This window comes from Periplaneta americana, chromosome 10 (assembly GCF_040183065.1).
Source record: "Periplaneta americana isolate PAMFEO1 chromosome 10, P.americana_PAMFEO1_priV1, whole genome shotgun sequence".
NCBI lineage: Eukaryota > Metazoa > Arthropoda > Insecta > Blattodea > Blattidae > Periplaneta > Periplaneta americana.
Window position 1 is genome coordinate 18,696,236 of NC_091126.1, and position 24,275 is coordinate 18,720,510.

The 24,275-nt window shown below is 35.0% G+C and overlaps 1 protein-coding gene across 4 annotated transcripts; it reads left to right on the top strand.

Moving 5' to 3' along the window:
* The first annotated feature begins 3 nt into the window (after nucleotides 1-3).
* LOC138707510 (probable cytochrome P450 CYP44) lies at nucleotides 4-24,275 on the top strand. 4 transcript variants are annotated; one of them, XM_069837030.1, is made up of 10 exons: nucleotides 9-205; nucleotides 2,881-3,068; nucleotides 6,697-6,925; nucleotides 9,028-9,218; nucleotides 11,939-12,137; nucleotides 15,544-15,718; nucleotides 16,591-16,757; nucleotides 20,971-21,049; nucleotides 21,135-21,294; nucleotides 24,030-24,275. In XM_069837030.1, exons 1-10 carry the CDS (start codon nucleotides 201-203, stop codon nucleotides 24,185-24,187), a joined length of 1,551 nt encoding a protein of 516 aa, XP_069693131.1. In that variant the 5' UTR covers nucleotides 9-200; the 3' UTR covers nucleotides 24,188-24,275. The 4 variants fall into 4 exon arrangements, with proteins under 4 accessions (XP_069693134.1, XP_069693131.1, XP_069693133.1 ...); XM_069837031.1 differs by lacking the exon at nucleotides 9-205 and adding an exon at nucleotides 2,048-2,171; XM_069837033.1 differs by lacking the exon at nucleotides 9,028-9,218 and having other exon boundaries at nucleotides 4-205; nucleotides 6,697-6,840.

A 24,275-nucleotide genomic window follows, 5' to 3' on the forward strand; every position in this document is an offset into this window, starting at 1 on the left:
ATACCCACCGACGATAAGTACATTTCAATTTCCGCATGCGCTCTATTAAAGGGAAAAACCATGCACAATTGAATGCATTTCGTTCACTCTTGCATGCATTGCTTGGATGCTTAAAGTTGAAAGAAAAGTTGAACCGTGTAGATGCACCTTAAGTGACACCAATAAGGCATCATTCATGAGGGCAGCTAAGCCAGGAGATAATGGGGTAAGGTGGCCAATAAAGACCTTATAGATTTTATATTTATACGCCGAGAGAATATGAATTTAACTTATAATACTTTTTGATGACAACTGTATTGTTTGGCAGACGTATAAACATACAGCAAATAGATTTTTTTTTCCAAATGTATGCCCTAATTTCGCCACATATGTGGCTCAAGTGTAGCGTGCTGGTCTTCCATTCTGGTGACCTATGTTCGACCCCTGGCGAGGTCGTGATGGAATTTGTGGCGGAAAATCAGACGTTGCAGAGGGTTTTTCTCGCGGTACTCGCGTTTCCCTCTTTCATTCCACCAACACTCTCCATCTTCCCCTCATTTCATCAATCATCTGCAATAGTAAAAATAGTTTTCGGAGTAGTATGAAGGACAACGCCTATGGCGGCAAATAAAAGGACTACAGTTTCATACATGAAGGCACTTGCGTGAATTACGTAAAGTCAAGTATCCGCCATTGCATAAAAAAATTAACAAAATTATCTTATGATACACACATGAAATGTTATTGCCTCGTAGACCTGTATTCACAAGCACAATATATATGTTTCCAATGTATGAAATAATTAGCCATCTTTGATTTAAGGTTTTATTAAAATTTAGTTGTTATTTATATTGCATTATTATGAACTGACATGGTTATAGTCAATACGACGCAATATTTCCGTTAGTTTTGCAATGTACAAAGAGTTCCTATGCAGACTGGTCCCACTGTCTCCCACTCCAACCTCTACCTAACAAAATCTGTTGGAAAGCAAGTAGTCATACACCGTCATATGGACAGGTCCATGCACACTTCCCTATGCGGACTGGTCACATTCCACCCCTTACTGCTTAGCTTCTTTGGGACATGCACTCCACCCCTCCATCATTAAGTCAATGGAACATTACTACTCGGGACCGATCTGCACAGGAACTGTGTGTATTTTGTTCTTAATTTCGTTTGTAATAATACAAATTATAGTTATAAACCCTGATATTCTGGGAATTTATTTTGTTTGTTCTCTAATAAAACAAACCTTGTATCATCTTCCAGGTGAATTCCCAAATTATGAATATTAAATTTTTCCAACTTTCCTTTAGTAACAGTTTTATGTTACAGGACTTTTCGATTTTCTTTATGGAAGGTATTTTAACACACAGTTATCGGCTATAATTTAGTAGACCTAAGTACTGCTCTTGACTGTTTACTGTTTTAGTGACATGTCAAACAAAGCGGAAATTACGATATTTGTCGGGGGCCAGAGACAGGATGAATCCTTCCGACTGGTGGCCTAGATGGCATTCATGAATCCAATACTGACAGGAGGGCCATCCTGCATAAGTCCCAGGAACCAGAGCCCCTAGCTCTTCCAATATATCAATATTGGAAACCTGGTGCAGCATGAGACATGAATTACATAGTACTGCATGATGATAATTAATGGAGTAATGGTAATGTGCTAGTATGGGAGACGAGAGTATCTCATGAAAACCTACCACCAAACCCATCTTTGTCCACCACAATGTCCACTTGGACTCGCTGGGATTCGAACGCTGGTTATCAGTGTCGAAAGCTGACACACTAACTGTTTGGTTAATGGTGCATCTTTTTTACCAACAGCAACATTATTATTATTATTATTATTATTATTATTATTATTATTATTATTATTATTATTATTATTATTATTATTATAAGGTGGCTGTCATTTGAAAATCGTATGACGTCTTAATACAAAACAAAATTTAAATTCTTGGTGCTTATGAAAGTTTTCAATAAGCCTGCTTGTTCCAGGAAGAACAATAGCCTAATCTTTTTTAGTTCCAGAGCATGAGAACAGAAATGAGTGCGCTAGTAGCGACCTTTGACAATTTATATCAGCATGAGGGCAATTAAATTAACAATGGACTTTGTAACTTGTGTGTTTACTGTCAAGTAACAGAATAGACTTGGAACATCAGTTGTTACAGGGAGTATGAGAAATTACAATCAAATTAACTTTGGCTATATTTTGTTGTGAAAACTGTATATGACATAATGTTAATTTTCATATATTCATCTTAAAATACTATGAATACTTTCATCAGTTTTAATAAATATCTTTAATACCGGTACTCATTTCTTTGTATGATATCAATTTGAATCCATAATTCGAGTATAAGGCAAAAGAAATTATACTTTTAGTTATTGGATTGTAACTATTGCTTTTATGAAGATTATTATACTTGTATACCTACTACTAGAAATGAAAAAAATTAAATGTAAATGTGATGCTAATAAGATATTCAGTTCTCATCTTATCAAAAGTTTACCAGTATGTTTCTGTTATTTAAAATACGAATGAAATTAAAGTTGTTAGTTTTGCACTAACCAGTACATTATTACTTAATGCAAGACATATAAAAATACAAAATGCTACGTCATCATTGTTGATATTTCAACAGTTTTACTTAGTGTCAGGTTAAGATTGGATGTATTGGTACCATAAGTTACTGTTCAGTAAATTTATATCTTGAGAAATAGGATGTATGATATTAGTGATTTATAATTCCTAGTTATGAATATTTCACCAATATATTAACGAAATTAAATTGTATAAAAGGAATACTACGGTAAATAGTCCCAGATTTTGACAGAACACTTCAAAATGAATGTCACAATATAACTTTCTGTTTGTTTCAGATGGTATGTGACAATGGAACTGATAGTTACGTATCCCAAATGTTACAATAAATGTTTTGCAATTAAGTTTACAAGATATTTCTCCAAACATGTACATTTTGCAAAGATTGGTGAAACGAAACACTTCAAAGAAATTCCTGGACCAATAAGGCTCCCAATAATTGGAAATTTGTATCAATATAAATTTGGTATGTTCAATAAGACTTAGTTGAGGCAGGAATCATTATTATGTATGTAAGGATTTTGAATAATTTTTCCTCTTTTCTATGCAAGCAAGTGGAAGATTTCGACTCACTTCTAATTTATATTTCTTAAATGTGTAAATTATGTTAAACCAATGTAATGCCTTCACACAATATAAAATTTACCAGATCTTTGATTTTAGTATCAATTGTTTATAAATGAATATTGCAATGGATTTAATTAGAAGCGTTTATTATAATGTAATTTCTTAAAATTTGAGAAATACTTACTTACAAATGGCTTTTAAGGAACCCGGAGGTTCATTGCCACCCTCACATAAGCCCACCATCGGTCCCTATCCTGTGCAAGATTAATCCAGTCTCTACCATCATTTCCCACCTCCCTCAAATCTATTTTAATATTATCCTTCCGTCTATGTCTCTGCCTGCCCAAAGGTCTTTTTCCCTCCAGCCTCCCAACTAACACTCTCTATGCATTTCTGGATTCGCGTATACGTGCTACATGCTCTGCCCATCTCAAATGTCTGGATTTAATGTTCCTAATTATGTCAGGTGAAGAATACAATGCGTGCAGTTCTGCGTTGTGTAACTTTCTCCATTCTCCTGTAACTTCATTCCTCTTAGCCTCAAATATTTTCCTAAGAACCTTATTCTCAAACACCCTTAATCTGTGTTCCTCTCTCAAAGTGAGAGTCCAAGTTTCACAACTATTTGCTGTGGTTGTGCCAGAGAATCAGTCCCATTCCGAGGCTTATTGTAAGGTTTCGTAACAAGCTGTTTTTTTTTACGGTGATGCGTTGTTAGCCCTTCACCCAACCCCCAAGCTGAAGTTGAGAAGTATGAGAAACAATTTCTAAAGCCGATCAAAGTTTTGCTACATTCTCTGTAGGCCTACAGAAATGCAAACAAGGTAACATATACCATTTTTAAATCTTTTTCGTTTCAAATTTCATTGTCCTATCATTTTACAGACATTGAATAACAAATATTCCAATTATAATTGCTTAAACCAGCAAAAAAACATCAAGTGACCCTTTAATTTTATTGTGGTGTGTTTCTGTTTCTAGCACCTAAATAATTCATGTTCTTTACTTGAAAACGAATTAAATAGTTTTCAGTTCCAAAATATTCGACAGGGAGAAACAACTGTTATATTCTCAGTTTCATTTAACATAAAAAAGTAAATAGAGCTATCATAAAACTAATGACAATTTTTGTTTTGAGAATTATGTATAAAAAACTTCATGAGATAAAAGACCAATTACGGTATTTGTTTGAAATGTACCTTGTTTAAGTTTCCCATGGTGAAATACATAATCTGATGGTCAGTCATCTCTGTAATATAAACGTTACCACTATCATTCAAAACACCACATTTTCCACGTCAGATTTTTTAAAATACAGTAGTTCTGCGCGTTTTTATTTTTCAAACTAGGAAAGGTAGGGAATAGGGACTATCAGTTGAGGGTACCATGGAAGCCAGTCCTTGCTTACCATTCCACTAAATAATTTGGAAGTATTTCTGAAAACTGTTGTTTTTCATGATACAAGATTTTTCTCTTTCCTTGGGTGCAACTGGGAAGACTTTATGTTAGAAGTTTTTTCACATTCCTCAGAATAAATGATTTATTAGTTTCGGAAAGGTCCATCAGCTGATTCTATGAGATTTCTGGTAGACGAACCAGCAAGTGAACATGAGTTTCCTTCACTCTTGAGCAATTCTCATAATTATGATCACCGCTCCAGGATTTACAGTATGTATAGATGTTTCAGTATTTGAACAACCTTCGAATTTTATAAATTCCTTTATACAGAGTGATTCAAAATCCGTGTAAAAATTTTAAAAGATGACACAGTAGGGGCTACAATGAATTAATTTTTTCAGACAACATGGGTTTGTTGTTGCTTTCTTAGCCCAGTGGATGACGCGAAAATCAGGAGAACTGCGCCAGATGTAACAATCATCCTGCTGGATACTTACTCAGTGCACAGTTGCTGAAGGTGTTCGAAGTATCCACCATTTCCCTCTAAACAGGGCTCAAAAGGAAAATCATTGGTTGTCAAACTCTCTCAAAGATTCTAGGAGTAGCACGAATTGTATCTACTGTGGCCACAATCCTTTTCTTCAATAATTACTGCTCCTCGTCCTTCTTTTAATTCGATTATTTAACGTTGTTGTATAAACTAATATGTTATTAATATCAATTAAATTAGTGATAGCGAGATAAGACCGAGGATTCACCTTGGATTCTCATTACATTTGGGGAAAACCTGGGAAAAATCCCTACCAGGTAGTCACTTCACGCAGAATTCGAACCCTCACTCAATCGCAGCTCCAGATCAGTAGACAAATACACTACCACCTAAGCTATGCTGGTATCTCTCTCATTGTTAGCCGATGAGGTGTACAGTAACGTATCCAAGTGATTGCACAAGAAACAGTTCAGGTTGGTGAAATCTGGTGATCTTGAGTTGAAAACAATGGGCCTACCACAACCAATCAACCTGTATGAAAAATGTTATTCAGTAACTCGAGAATGAAGCACGTGAAATGTTCTGGGAGACCATTATGTTGAAAATATATGCCCTGTTCATTGCCAAGGCAATCTCCTTCAGATGCAGCCATGATACAATGCTAGCCCCATTTTGTATATTGTACATCCCCCTTTCTGCGATCCCTTAAAGATTTTGCAATGCTGAGTCACAGGAGTCTGAACATAAGGGATTCTGCTATTTGTTTTGTAATGAAGAAAATCTTGCTAGATTGTGGCAAGGAAAAAAGCATCGAACTCCTTTCTCCTTAGTATCATAAGTTCTGTGACAGAATGTGACTATGTTCCCTCCTCTGACAACATTTTTTACTAAACACAAAGCACAAGTCATATTATGTAAACCATACTAAAGTCAACAATTATGTCATGCTTGGGCTACAAATACTGTGTGTTCAGTTCAAAGTGTGTCATGGCTCGCTGTATGCCGTCATGTGGCTAGCCGATGAGCCTAGAGAATTCAATCTTCCTACACTTCCGCAAAGACGTATTACCTATGTGCCAGAGAAGTTGCCTAGCAAGTACGGCGTTCATTCTGAAGAGTACTTACCGATACATACGGTAACGCCGGTAGTGGCAGGAATGTGAACTGTTTGGAAACACGTACTGAGGTGAGTTTTTTTCTTACTATCGGGATGGGGAGAGGATTAAGACGATTACTTACGTACAGTATTTGTTGACATTAACTTTGACGGTCAACATGGACAAGGAGCCGGAGCATTTGATTTGTGTTGTGGAATGTTGCCATACGCAACCGATGATAACAAATACCCTGCATACGACTTGCCCGCGCAAAACACAGTTCGAAAGAGGTTATGGTAGCACACAGACCATACAGACTGTCATCTGTTGCTACGACGTTCAAGTTATACCGTACACGTTCTCAAGTTCAGATTGAACGCCTTGATTAATAGGCAACTTCTCTGACATAAAAGCTGAAACTCGCTTCAAATCGCTGATTCACATCAGTGACGTCATGACACACTTTGAAATGAACACCCAGTATATGCATAAAACGTATCATAGAAGATCGAAACGCTAACATAATATTGTTTTATTTTCAGGGAAGCATAAAGTTGAAAAATATCATATGGTGTTAGAAGATCTGTACAAACAATACGGGCCATTAGTACGGCAAGATTTGGGAACAAATACAATCATTCATGTTTTCGATCCGGATGATATAAAAACTGTCTACATCAATGAAGGTACTACACCATATGTTGTTCCTCTGCAAGAAACTGTTCAGTTATACAGAAAAACACGAGATATGTCTCTTGGCTTAGGAAATGTGTAAGTTGATTAAGCACATATTATAAGTTACCTATAATTGTTATTTTATGTGCGAAATAAATTTGTATTGAACAGTGATGGTGTAAGTAGTAGTAGTAGTAAAAATAGTAGTAGTAGTAGTAGTAGTAGTAGTAGTAGTAGTAGTAATAATAATAATAATAATAATAATAATAATAATAATAATAAATCTGCAAAGCAAAGTCAAAAGACAAAGCAATAGCATTTGTGGAGGTGTATCAAATCTGTCGATCACTACTCTAGGACAGAGTGGAGAAGGAAAGACCTCTAACGAGGAATCCAAATTGTAGAATAATAAATCGTCTAATTTACATCAATATACCCGTAAGGTGCCAGTACTTTTACAAAGACAAATGACTTTCTTCAGTATGTAAATAAAAGTTGAATGTGGAGTAGTAATAGATAAAAAATTTGAAGATTATCACTTTATATAACTAAAATAATATAATACTATCACTTTGATAAAAAATTTGATCTACAAATCACTTCTCATGCATGTGTAACAACGAGATGAAATGTCATACTTACTGTAATGTTAAAGCAATAAATTATCGACAATGGAATCTTAGGTCCGTATGTGTTTCTGAAGTCCGGCATGTCAAATTTACCGTAATTTAAGAACTTTACATGAAAATGTGAAGGAGAGGTGGCCAAATTATTAGACTAAAGTGATTATATGCAACAAAGCTTTATTTATGGACATATCTGCTAGCTTAAGCCTAGTGTCTACATAAAGTTACAATACCACCCTACCCTTTTCCTACACCCTCTTTCTCAAACGACTTTCCTTAGTCAGCTATAATTCTGGAAAGTTTTATTGGTCAGCTAGTTTTCTTTTGTGCATTGAAGTCTCTGTGACTATGGTTCTGATTAAACGGAAATCTCTTGTTCTGATGATATGTCATTCAGAGTATATTCATATTTCAATCGTCTTTGAAATGTGATTATTCATTGTAAAAGTTCATACTCCAGGAAAACTATAAAATACTTTTTCTTTTTCTCGAAAGAACTAAGTACATACTGGTACTATAAATGTCTTTGACATATTACATAAAGGGGTAATACTGTACTACTGTCCATGAATGAAGTAATTCAATAAGAAAATGATAATAGGTATACTACATATAAGTGAAAATTAGGACACCTGCCTAAAACACAGTCCCAGTAAATACATATGCAGGTTAACAAGCAGTTCCTTGAAGAGCATCTTGTTGGAGTTTTACGCTTATAATAATAATAATAATAATAATAATAATAATAATAATAATAATAATAATAATAATAGTATTCATCACAATAAACTTTTCGCGAAGTGCTCTGGTACAAGTGCTATTTTATTTACTACACCCTACTGAATATTTTGAGTAATCAAATAAATAACAGATACCCGTATTAAAATTAATTTGTACAAAATGAACAAAATTTCACTAAAATAGTATCAATAGAAGTAGCTTTAAGAATGAAAATTTTTTGGAGTACCTATATAAGTAAAGCACCAATGGCACCAATACAGCTAAACCAAATATGTCGAAACATTGGAAAAATATACCAGAAGATGTAACCAATCATATTTACAACAATATACACTCTGTGAATTATCCTGACAGTTATAACGAATGAGATTGTGATGTTTCAAAGGAAAAAAATCTTTAATCTAATAGATTGGCCACCTCTGTAGAACTTGTGTTGCTTAGTTAGATGCAATATTAGGTATATGCACCAATGATAATGTGTGTTAGTATTCATTTATAAGCACTACTGAATTGGTGAGATAGGTAAAACAAATTATGTGTTGCAAATTCCCAGTACCGGTATGTGTCTGAATCGTGTACATTACAAACATATTCTTATATATGTTTATAATAAGATTCTGTCTACATGGTAAAATATTTTACTAAGTTATTCCACAGAATAAATTCAGAAATACCTGTAATGTCGAACACATCCTATATGAGAACATGCATTTTAGTCATCTAATCATTTTTCCTTAATTTTCTAGCCAATGATTTCTCTTTTGTATCATACGATTAAAGAACTAAACACGTACCATACTTATTAAACGTTGGAATATGATTGTTGTTCAGGAATGGAGAAGAATGGTACAAGTTGAGAAGTGCAGTTCGGAAAATGATGCTTCGGAAAAGGGAAGTCCATTACTACTTACCATTAGTGCAAGAAGTCGCAAGAGATCTAGTTAAACACATTATTAAAAAGAGAGGAGCAAATGGAGAGGTTGAAAACCTTGCGGACGAAATTGCAAAATGGTCCCACGAATGTGAGCATTTTTTTGCACTGCATGACATTTTAACATTTTTGGCCATATTTGATATATCTGTATGCAGAAAGAAAAGAACACACTGACATTACATTATTCATAATACATCTTACACTATTTAAATTTCCTATGCATCATTTTCTTCCTCTATCATCATCATCATCATCATCATCATCATCATCATCATCATCGTCATCGTCATCATCATCATCATCAGACAATGACGACAATGACAGTTGTTATGGTGGTGTTCATGATGATGATGATGATGATGATGATGATGATGATGATGATGATTCACCACACCACCACCATCATAATTAACATAGTCGACTTAGATGTCCTAGTTATCCTTGCCATCATTGCAGATAATGTTTGAGGTGGGAAGAGATTTACAGTTTTGTCACATGACCACAAGTGAGGATGACTGAATCAGAGATGTGCACATTATTATATTCAATGCTGTAGAATAGTTTAATTTCAGCAATTAATTCATAAAGGTTCCTTTCCCTTCCTCTAAGCATGGTAATTAATTTTTAAATATATTCATAGAAATTAGGAAGAAAGAAGACCAAATTGTACATTTTATATAATTTATCTGATACAACAGCCATGGTACTGATAGTAAAAAGAAACACAACACATTTCTGAAGACTTTAATATCTAAATTGTATGACTTAATTTTTATATAGTGTCTGAAATGGCATTCCCTGAAATTAACAGCAGACAGAGACATTCAACAGATCATCACTGCATGATGTTTAAGTTTGTTACTGTTATTAATTATATACGTGAAGCTGAGCTCGGTTTTCTCTTAGTGCAGTGTGTAGTAGGTATGTTGAGTGTAATGCGAATTTTATGTGTGGTCTTTCTCTCCTGCTCCTAGTGGGAAGTAAATAAACAGAGTTTTTGTATGACAATTTCGTAAAGCGTTCATTGTGGTAAAAATACCAGAGAAAATTTCTTTGAAAATGGTCTAAATTCCGAAGTAGCAAACAAATTCACTATTGGTGTCAAGATTTCGTGAAACGGGGTTCATTGTTCAATAAGTAGAAAATAAAAGAATGCATATCTTACTGAAGAAATACACGCTTGATTAGAATCTAGTCCAAAATACGCACACAGTATTCAAGTTCATATAACTAATATCATGAGCAAATCTAGTCTTTCAGGTAAAGCTTCCTGTAAAGCAGATTTGAATAATTTCAAGGGAAAAATTGTTCCGGGGCCGGGTATCGATCCCGGGACCTCTGGTTGAACGTACCAGCGCTCTCCCAACTAAGCTACCCGGGAACTCCACCCGACACCGTCTCAACTTTTCCCTTTATATCCACACAACTCGCCTGAAAGACTAGATTTGCATAATATATACGTCACTGTGTACGTTAACAGAAAACCACAATTCCAAGTCACACAGAGTTTGTGTGCACTCGATGTGGATCTCTGGCGTTTCGTCAGCCCACGCGAGTTGTGTGGATATAAAGGGAAAAGTTGAGACGGTGTCGGGTGGAGTTCCCGGGTAGCATATTAATATCATGAGATAAGAATTGTGCAGTGCTTTTTGGGTTATCTTTAGAAGATATGTGGCATATATTCAATAAGATGGTCTTAACAGTAGTAATATTTTATTTAACAGCACTTTCAACTGTAGAGTTTATCCAATGTAGATATTCAGCAAAGGTAAGTACTACAGACAAATTTTGTTTGTCTCAAGCGGTGAGCTACTTTGCGTAAGAGATGTTTGCATGCTTGGAATAGTTCACTTGGTTCACATTCTGCACTGTTTTGATACTGTCACTTAACTTGTTTCTGTCGCACTGTTTTTAGTCACTGTTCACTTGTCTTCTTAGGTCTTTCTTATTTCTTGCTCTGCTTGACCAATGGCTTCCTAAACGTTCTCTGAAGAGGTCAGCCCATCTTCTTCTTGGTCTTTTGCGTAATCTCTTGCCAATGCAGGGGTCCCATAGTGCGACTTTCTGGTATATAATATGCCATTTTATTTTCGAAGATGACATTTTTTAAGTGGCCACCATTTCGTTGCAGGAAATCCTCACATCTGGACTTTGTACATAGTGCAATGTAACATTTCTCCAGGATTGTCAGCAATCTCTTCATGAATACCAGTTTTAAATATCTCAATGTCCTGTGGTCGTTTGGAATACTTTCTGTTTTTCACATACCCCATAAAGAACACAAGGGGTCAAATCAGGAGATCTGGCCAGTCAAGAAACGTCATCTCTCTTGAGACTGATTGACTTGGTATACTTGTATCATAGCATTCTCAGCTGATGTATGGAAATTCTTCTTCCTCCAGGAGACTTCTTTTTAGATATGAACCTTTTCTTCAAAGTTTGTGAGCCAATACTTTTAGGGCTGATAGAACATGTTACAGCACCGGTAATTCATTTCTCAGAAAACGCAAACCACACAACCCCATAGCTGCCATTATTTTTGTAAAACAGCATGTTTTTGATTCGTTCACTATGCCATTATATAACTGCATGACATAGTAGTGGTTAAATGAAAACAGATGAAATCACTCTTTCACTACAACCCTGTAAAATGATGTCTGCCTGCCGGATCCTGTATTGTAGTGTAATACCTATTAATGTTCATAAAAATGTGTAAACAGTTTAAATACGATATCCTCTCATACTAAATCACCTCCGTAACAATTTTATATTTAAATATATTTATAGAATGATGTGCTTTATTCACAGCTGCAGGAATGGTATGTTTTGAGAACAGATTGAGTTCGTTTGATGACAATGAAGCTGGAGAAAGAGCTCAGGCAATGATAAATGCTAATAAAGTCATGTTCAAATTGTCTAGTCAATTAAAGTTTTCACTTCCTATCTACATGTACATCAAGACACCAAAGTGGAAGAAACTGATTCAAGCTGAAGATTTTTTCTATGGGTGAGAGAAGTTCAGACAGTTACAGCCGTAGTCATAAGTTTTTCGTATCTTATGAATCTTAAATAAAGCTTGGTGTGTCGATATGGAACAGACTGATATACTAGTATATTTTATTGAATTGCTTGTTACTTGAATACATATGTATTTTTAGACCTGAATCCATTGTCATGGAGTAGGAGACCTGCTAACAGAGGTGGGGGGAAACAGTGCAGAATGAAGCATTCTGGAGTACAGTAGGTTAGAAGGTACCACAAAATAAATCTTACCTCTTGACTCGAGTTTCTATTGGTAGTGGAAGAGTCTCTGCATAATAGAGGACTGTAATGTATTTCCAAGCTTCCATGATTAGAATCTGTGTGATTTTTATCTGTGAGGAAAGTTTAAATGAAAAGTATGAAAATAATTATTTTCATTCTGTGAATTAATTAAAATATAATTCAAGAAGTTAATTATTTTCAAAATTAGCTGTCAATAATAATGGATACAGTAAAACCTGTTTACATTGGAATCTACAATTACTGAATCATTCATAAAGGAAATTTTTTCTGGTCCAGTGAATTTTTACCATTATGATGCTATACAGAACTAGCCTACCCATATTTAGCGAAAGTTGTCTAATGCATAAACAGAAGGTAAAATTAATACTGTACCAGAAAATAAGCGCCTTGATTTTATTATTTATAGCATGATACTGATACTGTTTTCGTTCACAGTTAATACTCAAAATCAATACTGTAAAAAAAAAAAAACACGCACGCACACACAGATGTATATTATTTTCTTCAGTCAACAGATTTCACCAGACAGCACTCAAACAGAGAAATAGAGGTTTTACAAAGGACATGCCAATATTTTAAGAATAGACAGTCAGTGATCTGTAAGGACTCAAATTTTCATAGACGCACCAAAGATGTCATGATCTACCAACTGACACCCCTTCCCAACACTCCAGTCACTGTCAGGTTTGGCCAGGCACCTGCTAAACAATATCCATATAATTTGAAGTGAAAAATTGTTCCGGGGCAGGGCATCGAACTTGGGACCTTTCGCTGAGTGCGCCAATGCTCTACTGACAGAGCTACCCAGGTACTCTAACGGACCCAGGCTCAATTATTCCCTTTATATCCACATACCTCAAATGGATTGACAAGACAACAGAGACCGAGCATTGAGTGCACACCAAGTTCTGTGTGACTTAAATTTGTGGTTTTCTCTTAATGAACAGTGACGTATATTATACCTGAAAGCCAGATTTGAATATCTATATAGTAAATTGGAAGGCTTGAATACCTCTCAAAAAAATGACAAAGAAAATATTGATGTAATAGGAGAATATATTAGTAGTGTTTTTAAAAAGTTATGCACATACTAGTATATGCCGTGGATTTATGAAAATATGTACTTTCTTTAAAATTGAGTTTATTTCATGTGTTGTACACTTAGGCATATGTAATCAATTTTTTCATCAGAAGTTTCAACCCCACCACTAAATACTAGAGATAATTTCCTGTACAATCATTTTTAATTTAGGTTATGTAATAATTGCTATTATTCAGTCGAGAAGCTTTTGTTATCTAGTGTGCTTTCAAAAAAACTAAAAGTTAGAATGTATAAAGCAGTTATATTACCGGTTATTCTGTATGGTTGTGAAACTAGAACGTTCATTTTGAGAGAAACAGAGGTTAAAGGTGTTCAAGAATAAGGTGCTTAAAAATATTTGGGATTAAGAGGGATGAAGTTACAGGAAAATGGAGAAAGTTACACAATGCAGAACTGCACACATTGTATTTTTCACCTAACATACTCAGGAACATTAAATCCAGACGTTTGAGATGAGCAGGGCATGCAGCACGTATGGGAGAAATAAAAAATGCATATACAGTGTTAGTTGGGATACCTGAGGGAAAAAGATCTTTGGGGAGGCCTAGACGGAAATGGGAGGATAATATTAAAATGGATTTGAGGGAGTTGGGATATGATGCTAGGGACTGGATTACTCTTGCTCAGGATAGGGACCAACTGCAGGCTTATGTGAGGGCGGAAATGAACCTCCGGGCTCTGTAAAAGCCATTTGTAAAAAAGTAATTAGGTTCTACATTTACTGCGTGGAAATCTGATTATCACGGAAATACATTATGGTCCAATGAAATTCCGTTATAGACAAGTATAGTATGTACACTTAATCATAAAATTCGTTACAACTTACTGACAGATGGCTCATTGAAATAGCAGATACGGATCATAAGACTGGTTTAGAGAGGAAAGGACCCGATGATTTATCCAGTGTAACTGGACAACAATTTGCTTGGCCATTCCTTCCATTACTTACAGAGCGAAGCAAGTGTACACCATGCGATTCTTTGGCAAAAATCAAGAATATCTTCTATCCACGAAAATATCCAATTTTGTGTATTTTTTACAGAATAAAAGATTGGCAGGTTGTAACACTAATTAATATATTGATACTCATTGCTAGATATCAATTCAATAAAAGAAAGTCTCCAGCCCAGCTGCTTGCGTGAAAAGCTATTATCATTTTGGCTTATGGAACAATAAATGTGGGTTCAATTTCAAGTGTTGCTCATTCCTTAAACTGAGATATGAATAAAATTTTATATCTTGTTAGATAATACTTAACAACATATTTTTGAAGTAATTGCAAAATCAGTTTCTCAGGGTGCTTTTTAGTTCTGCTTTGCTACAAAGCCGTAAATATTTACAACAGTGTGCAGCAGGTTGTTGTTATTTTATGTTACTAAATCAAGACAAGTAAAATAAGAGTTGAGATAAGAAAGTTCCTTAATTTTATGTAATACGTATCATTAGTTGAAAAAATGACAAAAGAAAATATAAACAAAAAGAATCCTACGTTTTGAAATAAAAGGAAAGAAAGTGGGGACTGAATTCGAGATTCTGTTCTCCTAAACCGAAAATATAACCATTCATCCCAACACTCCTGAAGGAAACATCAGTCAAGAACTTTCAGTGTTCCCACATCCTCAAATTTAATTCATATTTCTGAAAAAAATATGCAAGAATGGAAATATATGAAGACAAAGCAGGAAGAAAGCTTCATGTCACATGTCTGTGGTGTTGAGATAATTCCATTATTATGTGGACATGAAGCATACTTTTCCCTGTGGTGGCCAAATTTCAAAGCAACTTTTGTATGATTCAAATCATTTTTCCATTCCGTGATTTAAGCACGTGATAGTTTTCGTGCTAAGCCAGTAGATGGCAACATCAGTTCGTTTTACACAGAAAGTGGAAATGAAGAGTTTTTCCTGCTTGGTCTTCATATTATGTAAATAAAAAACTGTTTTAATTTTCATTGAAGAATCCCATAGTGAAGTGCATATATATATCTGTATGTTTATGTAATTAATTAAAATGTCTTTAATTTTAGGATGGCTGTTCATTATATTAATACAACAATTGAAAAAATAGAAAATCTGATCCAAAGAAATGAACTACCAGAAGGGAAGTATAATTTCTTGACGTACCTTCTGTCAAGGAAAGAACTGAATAGGAAGGATATTACAATTATTACGTTTTCCTTGTTTACTGATGGCTTGAGCACAGTAAGTTTTAAATAATTACTTTTTTTTTTTTTTTTTTTTTTTTTTTTTTTTTTTTTTTTGCAATTTTATATATTTATTGGAATAGCAGAATTTTGACTGTGGTCTCAATGTAAAAAATTATTGCATTTTTTTTAGAATTAAGTAGGTCATTTTACGACGCTTTTTCAACATCTTAGGCTATTTAGTGTCTGAATGAGATGATGATAATGCCAGTGAAATGAGTCTGGGGTCCAACACCAAAAGTTACCCTGCATTTGCTAATATTGGGTTGAGGGAAAATCCCGGAAAAAACCTCAACCAGGTAACTTACCCCGACTGGGAATGTAACCTGGGCCACCTGGTTTCACGGCCAGACGCTCTAACTGTTACTCCACAGGTGTGGACAAAAATTATTGACATAATAACTCCACCACCACCACATGTTGTTTTATACTTTGGAAATCACACTGTAGAAAGAATGTAATAATAAATATATAAACTGAAATTACTTGCTTCGCTGGCTGGATTTTGAAGGGGAGGACTAGGATGAATCGGTACACTTATGCTCACGTTGGTTCATTGTGTGCCCTAAATGTGGTAACAGTCCCAAACCAACATGTGGCCCAGGTGGTATTTGTGAATTTGATGGGCAGGCAGGACATCTAACCTCAGCCCTGACAAAGCCATGTCTCACTCTCATGCCCCATGGTCTGGAGCACCAAGCCCATAAATCCTGTATCAGCACTAGAGATACCACCCTCACCTATTTTTCAACTACCGGTATTGTAGATGATAGATGAAATTAGGGATAGGTGGAATGAAAGAGGAAAACGAGAGACCAGCACTGAGTCAGAAACACAGTAAGTGAAATTACTTAAAAATACTATTGTCAGACTGTTCCAGCTCTTCTGTATAACCTATATTGTTTGGCAACTAATCCTGAAGTTCAAGAGAAAGCATATCAAGAAATTCAGGATAATCTGAAGAGAGAAGATGTTATTACATATAGCACTATACAGAAGTTATCGTACTTGAAAGCTGTAGTGAAGGAAACATTCAGGTACACAATCAAAAATATACATTGTACTAAAATATACTGTTATAAATATGGGAGAAATAATGAACTATAGCTTGGAGTTTTCTATTGTTAATGAAGTGTATAGAAAACAACATTTCGAATGTCAGAAATTTCATTTTCTTCAGTTAGAAGTTGTTGAAATAGGTAGCTAAATTTATGTAATTAACCCTTGTCTTCTATCCAGACAGGGAATATGGTATACTGGTATAATATAGGCCTACGTTTGCACATATCACACCTACCATGAAAATTACCAAAATTCATGCTGGATTTTCACTGTATTCCAAATTCTGGCAGGATCAGTTACGTGAGTTCAGTAATTTGTAACGGCTCCGAGTATATACCCTTCTCACCTCATTGTCGACCTGTAAGTAGAGTCAACCATCAAAACATCCAAACTACACATTTTATGAATGTAGATAGTTTCATTACTAAAGATAAATACTGGTTATTTATGAATTTAAATACTACTATAGTCACAATCATGCCATGGTATGAAAGAAAAATTTCACAACCTCGAGCGGGAATCGAACCTGCGACTTCCTGTTCTCCGGTCAGGCGCTCTACCACTGACCTATCGAGTTCGTCTCACGCCAAAGGCTTGGAATTATCCTTTCATACTGGCGACTCTGTTATAGAGTACTGTCCATAGCGTCTGATCTAGTCAGCACTGCTTGTGGCTTGAAAGAAACTTTACAAATGTATTCTTCATCTTACGATGTTTGGTGACGTATACACGTCCGTTGATGTGACATATTAATGAATTTAAATACCATTATAGTCACAATCATGCCATGGTATGAAAGAAAAATTTCACAACCTCGAGCGGGAATCGAACCTGCGACTTCATACCATGGCATGATTGTGACTATAATAGTATTTAAATTCATTAATATGTCACATCAACGGACGTGTATACGTCACCAAACATCGTAAGATGAAGAATACATTTGTAAAGTTTCTTTCAAGCCATAAGCAGTGCTGACTAGATCAGACGCTATGGACAGTACTCTATAACAGAGTCGCCAGTATGAAGGGATAATTCCAAGCTTTTGGCGTGAGACGAACTCGATAGCTCAGTGGTATAGCGCCTGACCGGAGAACAGGAAGTCGCAGGTTCGATTCCCGCTCGAGGTTGTGAAATTTTTCTTTCATACCATGGCATGATTGTGACTATAATAGTATTTAAATTCATTAATATGTCACATCAACGGACGTGTATACGTCACCAAACATCGTAAGGTGAAGAATACACTGGTTATTTAAATTGTAAAACAGTCACTAGTGAGGAAAGCTTCGTTAAACAATAATAAACGTCTTTCATTATTAGTAGACTACTGTAGTATATTATGTCTACTATAGATATTGACTGACAAGTATTCTCGGTTCATTTTCCTTGAAAGGAAATAGAAATTTGTCTCCTTTTCATTTACAGAGAAGCAATATAGACGAATTCTACATAACATATTTTTGTAAATTTACCCCACACCAAAGTGTGTACAATGAACATGGGCATAAGTAGCATGTTCTTACTACGTCCCAAAGTCACTTGTTTACGAATGTTACTTAAAATTACTGCTGTTAGTTTCAGTGTGCTGTTTGTATGTAATGGTATTTTTGGACGCAATACTTAGAAAGTATTTTAGAACAGGTACAGGCAGGCAACCTCAATCTTCTGGTGATTTCTGAGAAGTTCTCTGACTTCGACATGATCTACACCTATAACCACGGCAATTACCACGTCATTTTTACTTCCGGGAAAGTTAATTAACATAACAGAATAAATGACTAAGGCAGTAGAATTAAATAATTATCAACAAAAGGAAATTAAAATAAACCTATTGAACTATCTGCGAAAAAACAAGACACTGCAATACAATCATTCTCCCAGTTACTCAGTGCGAAGCTTGACAGCTTTGATATTTGGTGAATACATCATTTCAAATGTTTCACCAGCCCAGATGTGTATTTATTTTTTATGAAGTTCTTGTTCTGAAAACGATGATTCATAATGATAAACTGAAGCAAACAAGACCTTTTCTCGAAGTACAAAATATAATATTTCTCTAGAGGATCAACAGCCAACATTTCTTAAGTTTTGCAACACTTTTCACACACAAATCGTCTCCTAATGAGATAAATATAAGTTCAGCAGCTGGTTCATCTATATTGAATTTTGTCTGCATTAAAGAATATAAATCTTCGAGAATTATGTTTGCCCATGTAAAAAACTCAAACTAAGATATCAAAGAAATGTTCTTTAAAACTAAAAACTTACCAACAAAATAATCTTTCAAGTTGGATATAATTTTTATACGACCTTCCTTTTCATATAGCTCCACTTCTTATTCTACTTGAGATTTCAAAGTAGGAATGTACTTTAAGTTACCATTTCTAGAATTTCATTACCTTTATCTTGAAGTTTTAAGCACAGATCTATAAGTTTCTCTGTCAGATCAACTAACGAAACTAAATTTTGATACCCATGTGAAACTTCAAGACAATTATTTACCATAGTATTTCTTTCTTGTACAGTTAAAAATGCTGTGATGACAGACAACACCTAAATGAACCACTGAAGGAATTTGATTTTGCTTAGTAACACACCACTCAATGAAGAATTAATTCTCTCTTGTATAGTTCTAATTCATCCACCAATGTTTTGAAGTCTTCTCTGGAGAAGTTAGGTCCGTATTTTGTTCACAATCTGCACTACAGTTTATCATTATTTCATTCATGTTTGAGACATTTCTGCAGTTTTTGACGTACGATATTATAAATAAGACATACAATTTGGGAAAACTTCTATCTTTTCGGTACTGAGTCAGGAAGCCAGTATTGGAACCTCTCTTGAGCCGGAGCTCCATCAGTGGTAATACTTACAAGCTTGTGTATTGGAATTTTCTTCAGAACAAGAAACTGCTAATCTATTCTTGTGACCTACTGGTAGGTCGAAATTGACTTGTTATTGACAGGGTAGAATGCAAGTTAGGGTAACGAAAAAAAAATCCTTTTCTGTACTGTAGCAGATGTACGTAAAAGACAAAGTATATGATTATGTCTCGTGACCAGAATATTGTACGAAATGGAAATATAAAAATTGGAGATTTATCCTTCGAAGAGGTGGAAAAATTCAAATATCTTGGAGCAACAGTAACAAATATAAATGACACTCGAGAGGAAATTAAACGCAGAATAAATATGGGAAATGCCTGTTATTATTCGGTTGAGAAGCTCTTATCATCCAGTCTGCTGTCGAAAAATCTGAAAGTTAGAATTTATAAAACAGTTATATTACCGGTTCTTCTGTATGGTTGTGAAACTTGGACTCTCACTCTGAGAGAGGAACATAGGTTAAGGGTGTTTGAGAATAAGGTGCTAAGGAAAATATTTGGGGCTAAGCGGGATGAAGTTACAGGAGAATGGAGAAAGTTACACAACACAGAACTGCACGCATTGTATTCTTCACCTGACATAATTAGGAACATTAAATCCAGACGTTTGAGATGGGCAGGACATGTAGCATGTATGGGCGAATCCAGAAATGCATATAGAGTGTTAGTTGGGAGACCGGAGGGAAAAAGACCTTTAGGGAGGCCGAGACGTAGATGGGAGGATAATATTAAAATGGATTTGAGGGAGGTGGGGTATGATGATAGAGACTGGATTAATCTTGCACAGGATAGGGACCGCTGGCGGGCTTATGTGAGGGCGGCAATGAACTTTCGGGTTCCTTAAAAGCCATTTGTAAGTAAGTAAGCAGATGTACGTACTTTGTCATGTGTTGTCTAAAGCAGAACTTTGCACTATGTTAACGTAAGGTGAAAAGGAAAGTTACTGTTGAATTCATAGAATTGATGTAACATCTCCACAATAGCGAGGACAGAATAGGACACAATTTTTCCCAGTTCATTATGAATTATACCCTGGAAAAATATTCAAGAAGAAATTGTGAGGCTGTAAAGAGTTAGAGAGCACTGATGACAATCGAAAGAGATAGAAGTCTTTATTGCTGTCCTGTGCTTCATTGGGATTCACAGGAACTGATGATGTTGGTGCTACTACCAAAGTTAAGTAATCTTCCCTAATTCTCCAGGAAAAAGAATAGAAGGCTAACATTTGTGTAAGGCTTATTATTGAGTAGGTACATTACCACTGCAATACAATTGGGTTAAAATATTTTTACTCATTCCAGATTATATCCCACTGGAACTGAGATTTCCAGAATCATTCAAAAGGACTTGGTCCTTTCTGGATACCATGTGCCAGCAGGTGTAAGTATGTTTTCAAGGAATCAAAATGAATAATTAGATATCTTTTAATGAAAAATATTTTTAGGAACCATCTTTATCATTTCAGTCTCATGTAAATTTGAGTCCACACGTGCACTTCAAATCAAACAAATATTTTTCAAGAGCATCAGAATTCTTGCCTGAGCGCTGGATTCGAGGAAATGAAACCAGTGATGTCCATCCATACTTACTCACGCCATTTGGACATGGAGTCAGAACATGTGCAGGTAACTTGGTTGTCAAATGTCCCAAGACCACATGTATCCTTAAGATGGTCATTTGCTATGCCTATTATTGAGTGCCACCTTTGGGTGCACTACAGTGGAAATATGATTCTGCCAATGTTGTACATAACAATGAATAGATAAATTCTGGAATGATAATTGAATCAAATATTCAATAACTTTGAAGGTAATAAATTTAGTTATTACCAGGACATTGTAATCCCATCTCTGAATAAATTATGCATTTGAAGGAAAATATTAAATAATACATTACCAAACATCACTAAAATTAATATCATTTTAGCTGTAATGGATCATACTTAGAGATCAAGTAATGTGTAACGAGATACTGTTTGCATCTCAGCTCTCCACCTCTATGCATCCAGGTTAAGGTTAGAGGAAATGGCACCAAGAAGTGTCAGTAAGGTATTCAGTATATGGTCACAGTCTACTATATACAGTCGCGAAGCTTGAGGTGATTTTTTGCAAATCTCGTGATAAAGTGCTCCAAGCGGTTAGCAACTAAAAACAATAGACCGTCCACGGTCGAATTTGGACTGTCGTATTTCCATCGAGTGCTAGCTCGTTGCGTATTTCACATTGATGCTTGTGAAATGTTCGTTATTGGTTGTAATGAAAATGTTAATGGCTAAAATACAATAATTGTAATAATTAAGTTTGTTTTAATGAAATTTATTGATCACGTTTTATTTTCTATTCTGGTGGGATTATTATTGCTTAGGCCTACTTTTTTTTTTCAAAGGATATGTTTTTTAATTGTGTTATTTTTATTTGTTACTTTACTAGAGACGTAGAAAAAGTCTGTTACAATAAAATTTATTGATCATGTTTTATTTCCAATTCTGGTGTGATTATTATTGCTTAACCTCATCCCACTTTGTTAACTACGTAAGCCTACACTACAAGTACTGGTAAACGTAAGTTACTCCATTAATTCATATTTCCATTATTATTGCTGTAAAGGGAAATGCAAATTAATATTTATTGGTTTCATAGTTAATTATCGCTATAATCTTGAATGAGTGAAGCGATTATAGTAAATTTCAGTTCGTTTTGCACAAAAAAAAAATAATATTAACCTATTTCTTGCAGGTATCTTCGAGTTTATGGTGGAATTTAATATACTTCATTAAAATAATAAATTAACTTTATGCATTTACTATTTCAATAATGGAAGGAAGGTGTTAATTTTTCCAAAAGAACACGACAACGAAAGTGTAACATATTTTGTCGTCTGCTAGGAGAGAGATCTGCGATGATGAGGTGTTAGTAGCGATCCTAGTGGTGAGCAACTACCCATGTTTGCATTTTTACTACATATTGAGCTTCGCGACTGTATATAGTAGACTGTGATATGGTGTTAAATTAAAACTAGTTCTTTTCAGTCAGAGTAAGACTTCTATACTAAAGTAAGCATGTTTTGAAATACAATAATCACCCCCACTTTTATATAACTTCAGAACAATTCCTAGCTTGGACTGGTTATTAAATAAATCAGGGTTTAATTTTCAGCATACTCCCTATTATCCGTTTGCAGACTAACAGTGCTTGATTCTTTTTGCTCATTAATAATAATGACATAGTTTTAATTCCTGGACGTATGTGAATCTTCAAATATTGTGTTGTGAAATTCTTCAGGGACCACAAACTTAATCTACGTACTTCTAACTGGAAACATGGTCTCAGCAAGTATTTAACAAGAGGCAGGATTTTTTATCGTCTGTGCTTCTGGATTATCCACGCCTGTTCTCCCAGTCATTAGCCTGGATAATCGGGAGTACACTGTGAAATTCTTGGATATGGTGGCTATGGAAATATTTCTTCTGATATTCAGTTAACGCTCTTGATTTCTCCCCTTCTCCATTACTACCACTTGACATTAGACATACCCATTGACATTTTAAGAACAGCACCAAGTGGTAAACCAGGTCCAAGAACCCTTCTAAAGAATATCACATTCAGGCTCTGGTAACAGTAACTTCAAATTTCATATTCATGTTTCAGCCTTATGTAATTCCTCCAAAAAATAATCAATTACCATAATCATGTAATGGTTGTGAAGATCCACAAGTAACTTCCTTGTTTACCAAATTTATTCCAGTCCACTTCACTGGCAAATGTGGATGTACCTTTCTATACTTCTTTTAATAACGACAGCTAGTATGAAGTGATGTTCCAAATGAAAATAATCGTTAGGAAATATGTATGAAATGACATTGCAATATAACATATCCTCAGACTTTTAGCTTTTTCGACAAGGTTCCATATTATAAGCTCTGAGGATTCCAAAATCTAACAGAAAACTGAGTCATATAAACTGTAGAATGCATCAAGTGAGCTGCACGCAGTTAATACTGTGAACAGTATCACAACATATTGTACTTTGAATTTGTACAGTTAATACTCTCAACCACCATATACACATCAGCATGTGGTTTACTTGATGCATTCTCTAGTCCATGTAAATCAATTCTCCGTTGTTACATTTTGGAGACTTAAGACCCTGACCTAACTTGATGCTTCAAGGCAAAAGGGGATGACAAAAAGAGAACCAGACCTATATCTGGTACATTTTTAACTTTAGTGCATATAAATCTAGTGTCTACTTTTGACTGATACTAATCTAACTAAAATCTTAGAGGACTGAATTTATCAAAGTATATTTGAAGATGTTACTATGTGCAAAACTCAACAAATTTTTACCCTCTTTCTCGCAGGTATGCGATTTGCTGAACAAGATCTTCATGTTGCACTTTGCTCCATCCTTCTGAATTTCAAGCTCAAATATCCAGTCAGTGAGCCTCTGGAGCAGATATATTCCACTCTGCTCTTTCCTGACGGTCCAGTGAAAGTTCAATTCATTTCAAGAAACTGATGTTGACTTATGGAATTTTATTACCAGAAGACAATTTTATTTCCACTATGTATCTAATCAAACAAAATAAATGTGGAGTTTTAATTTA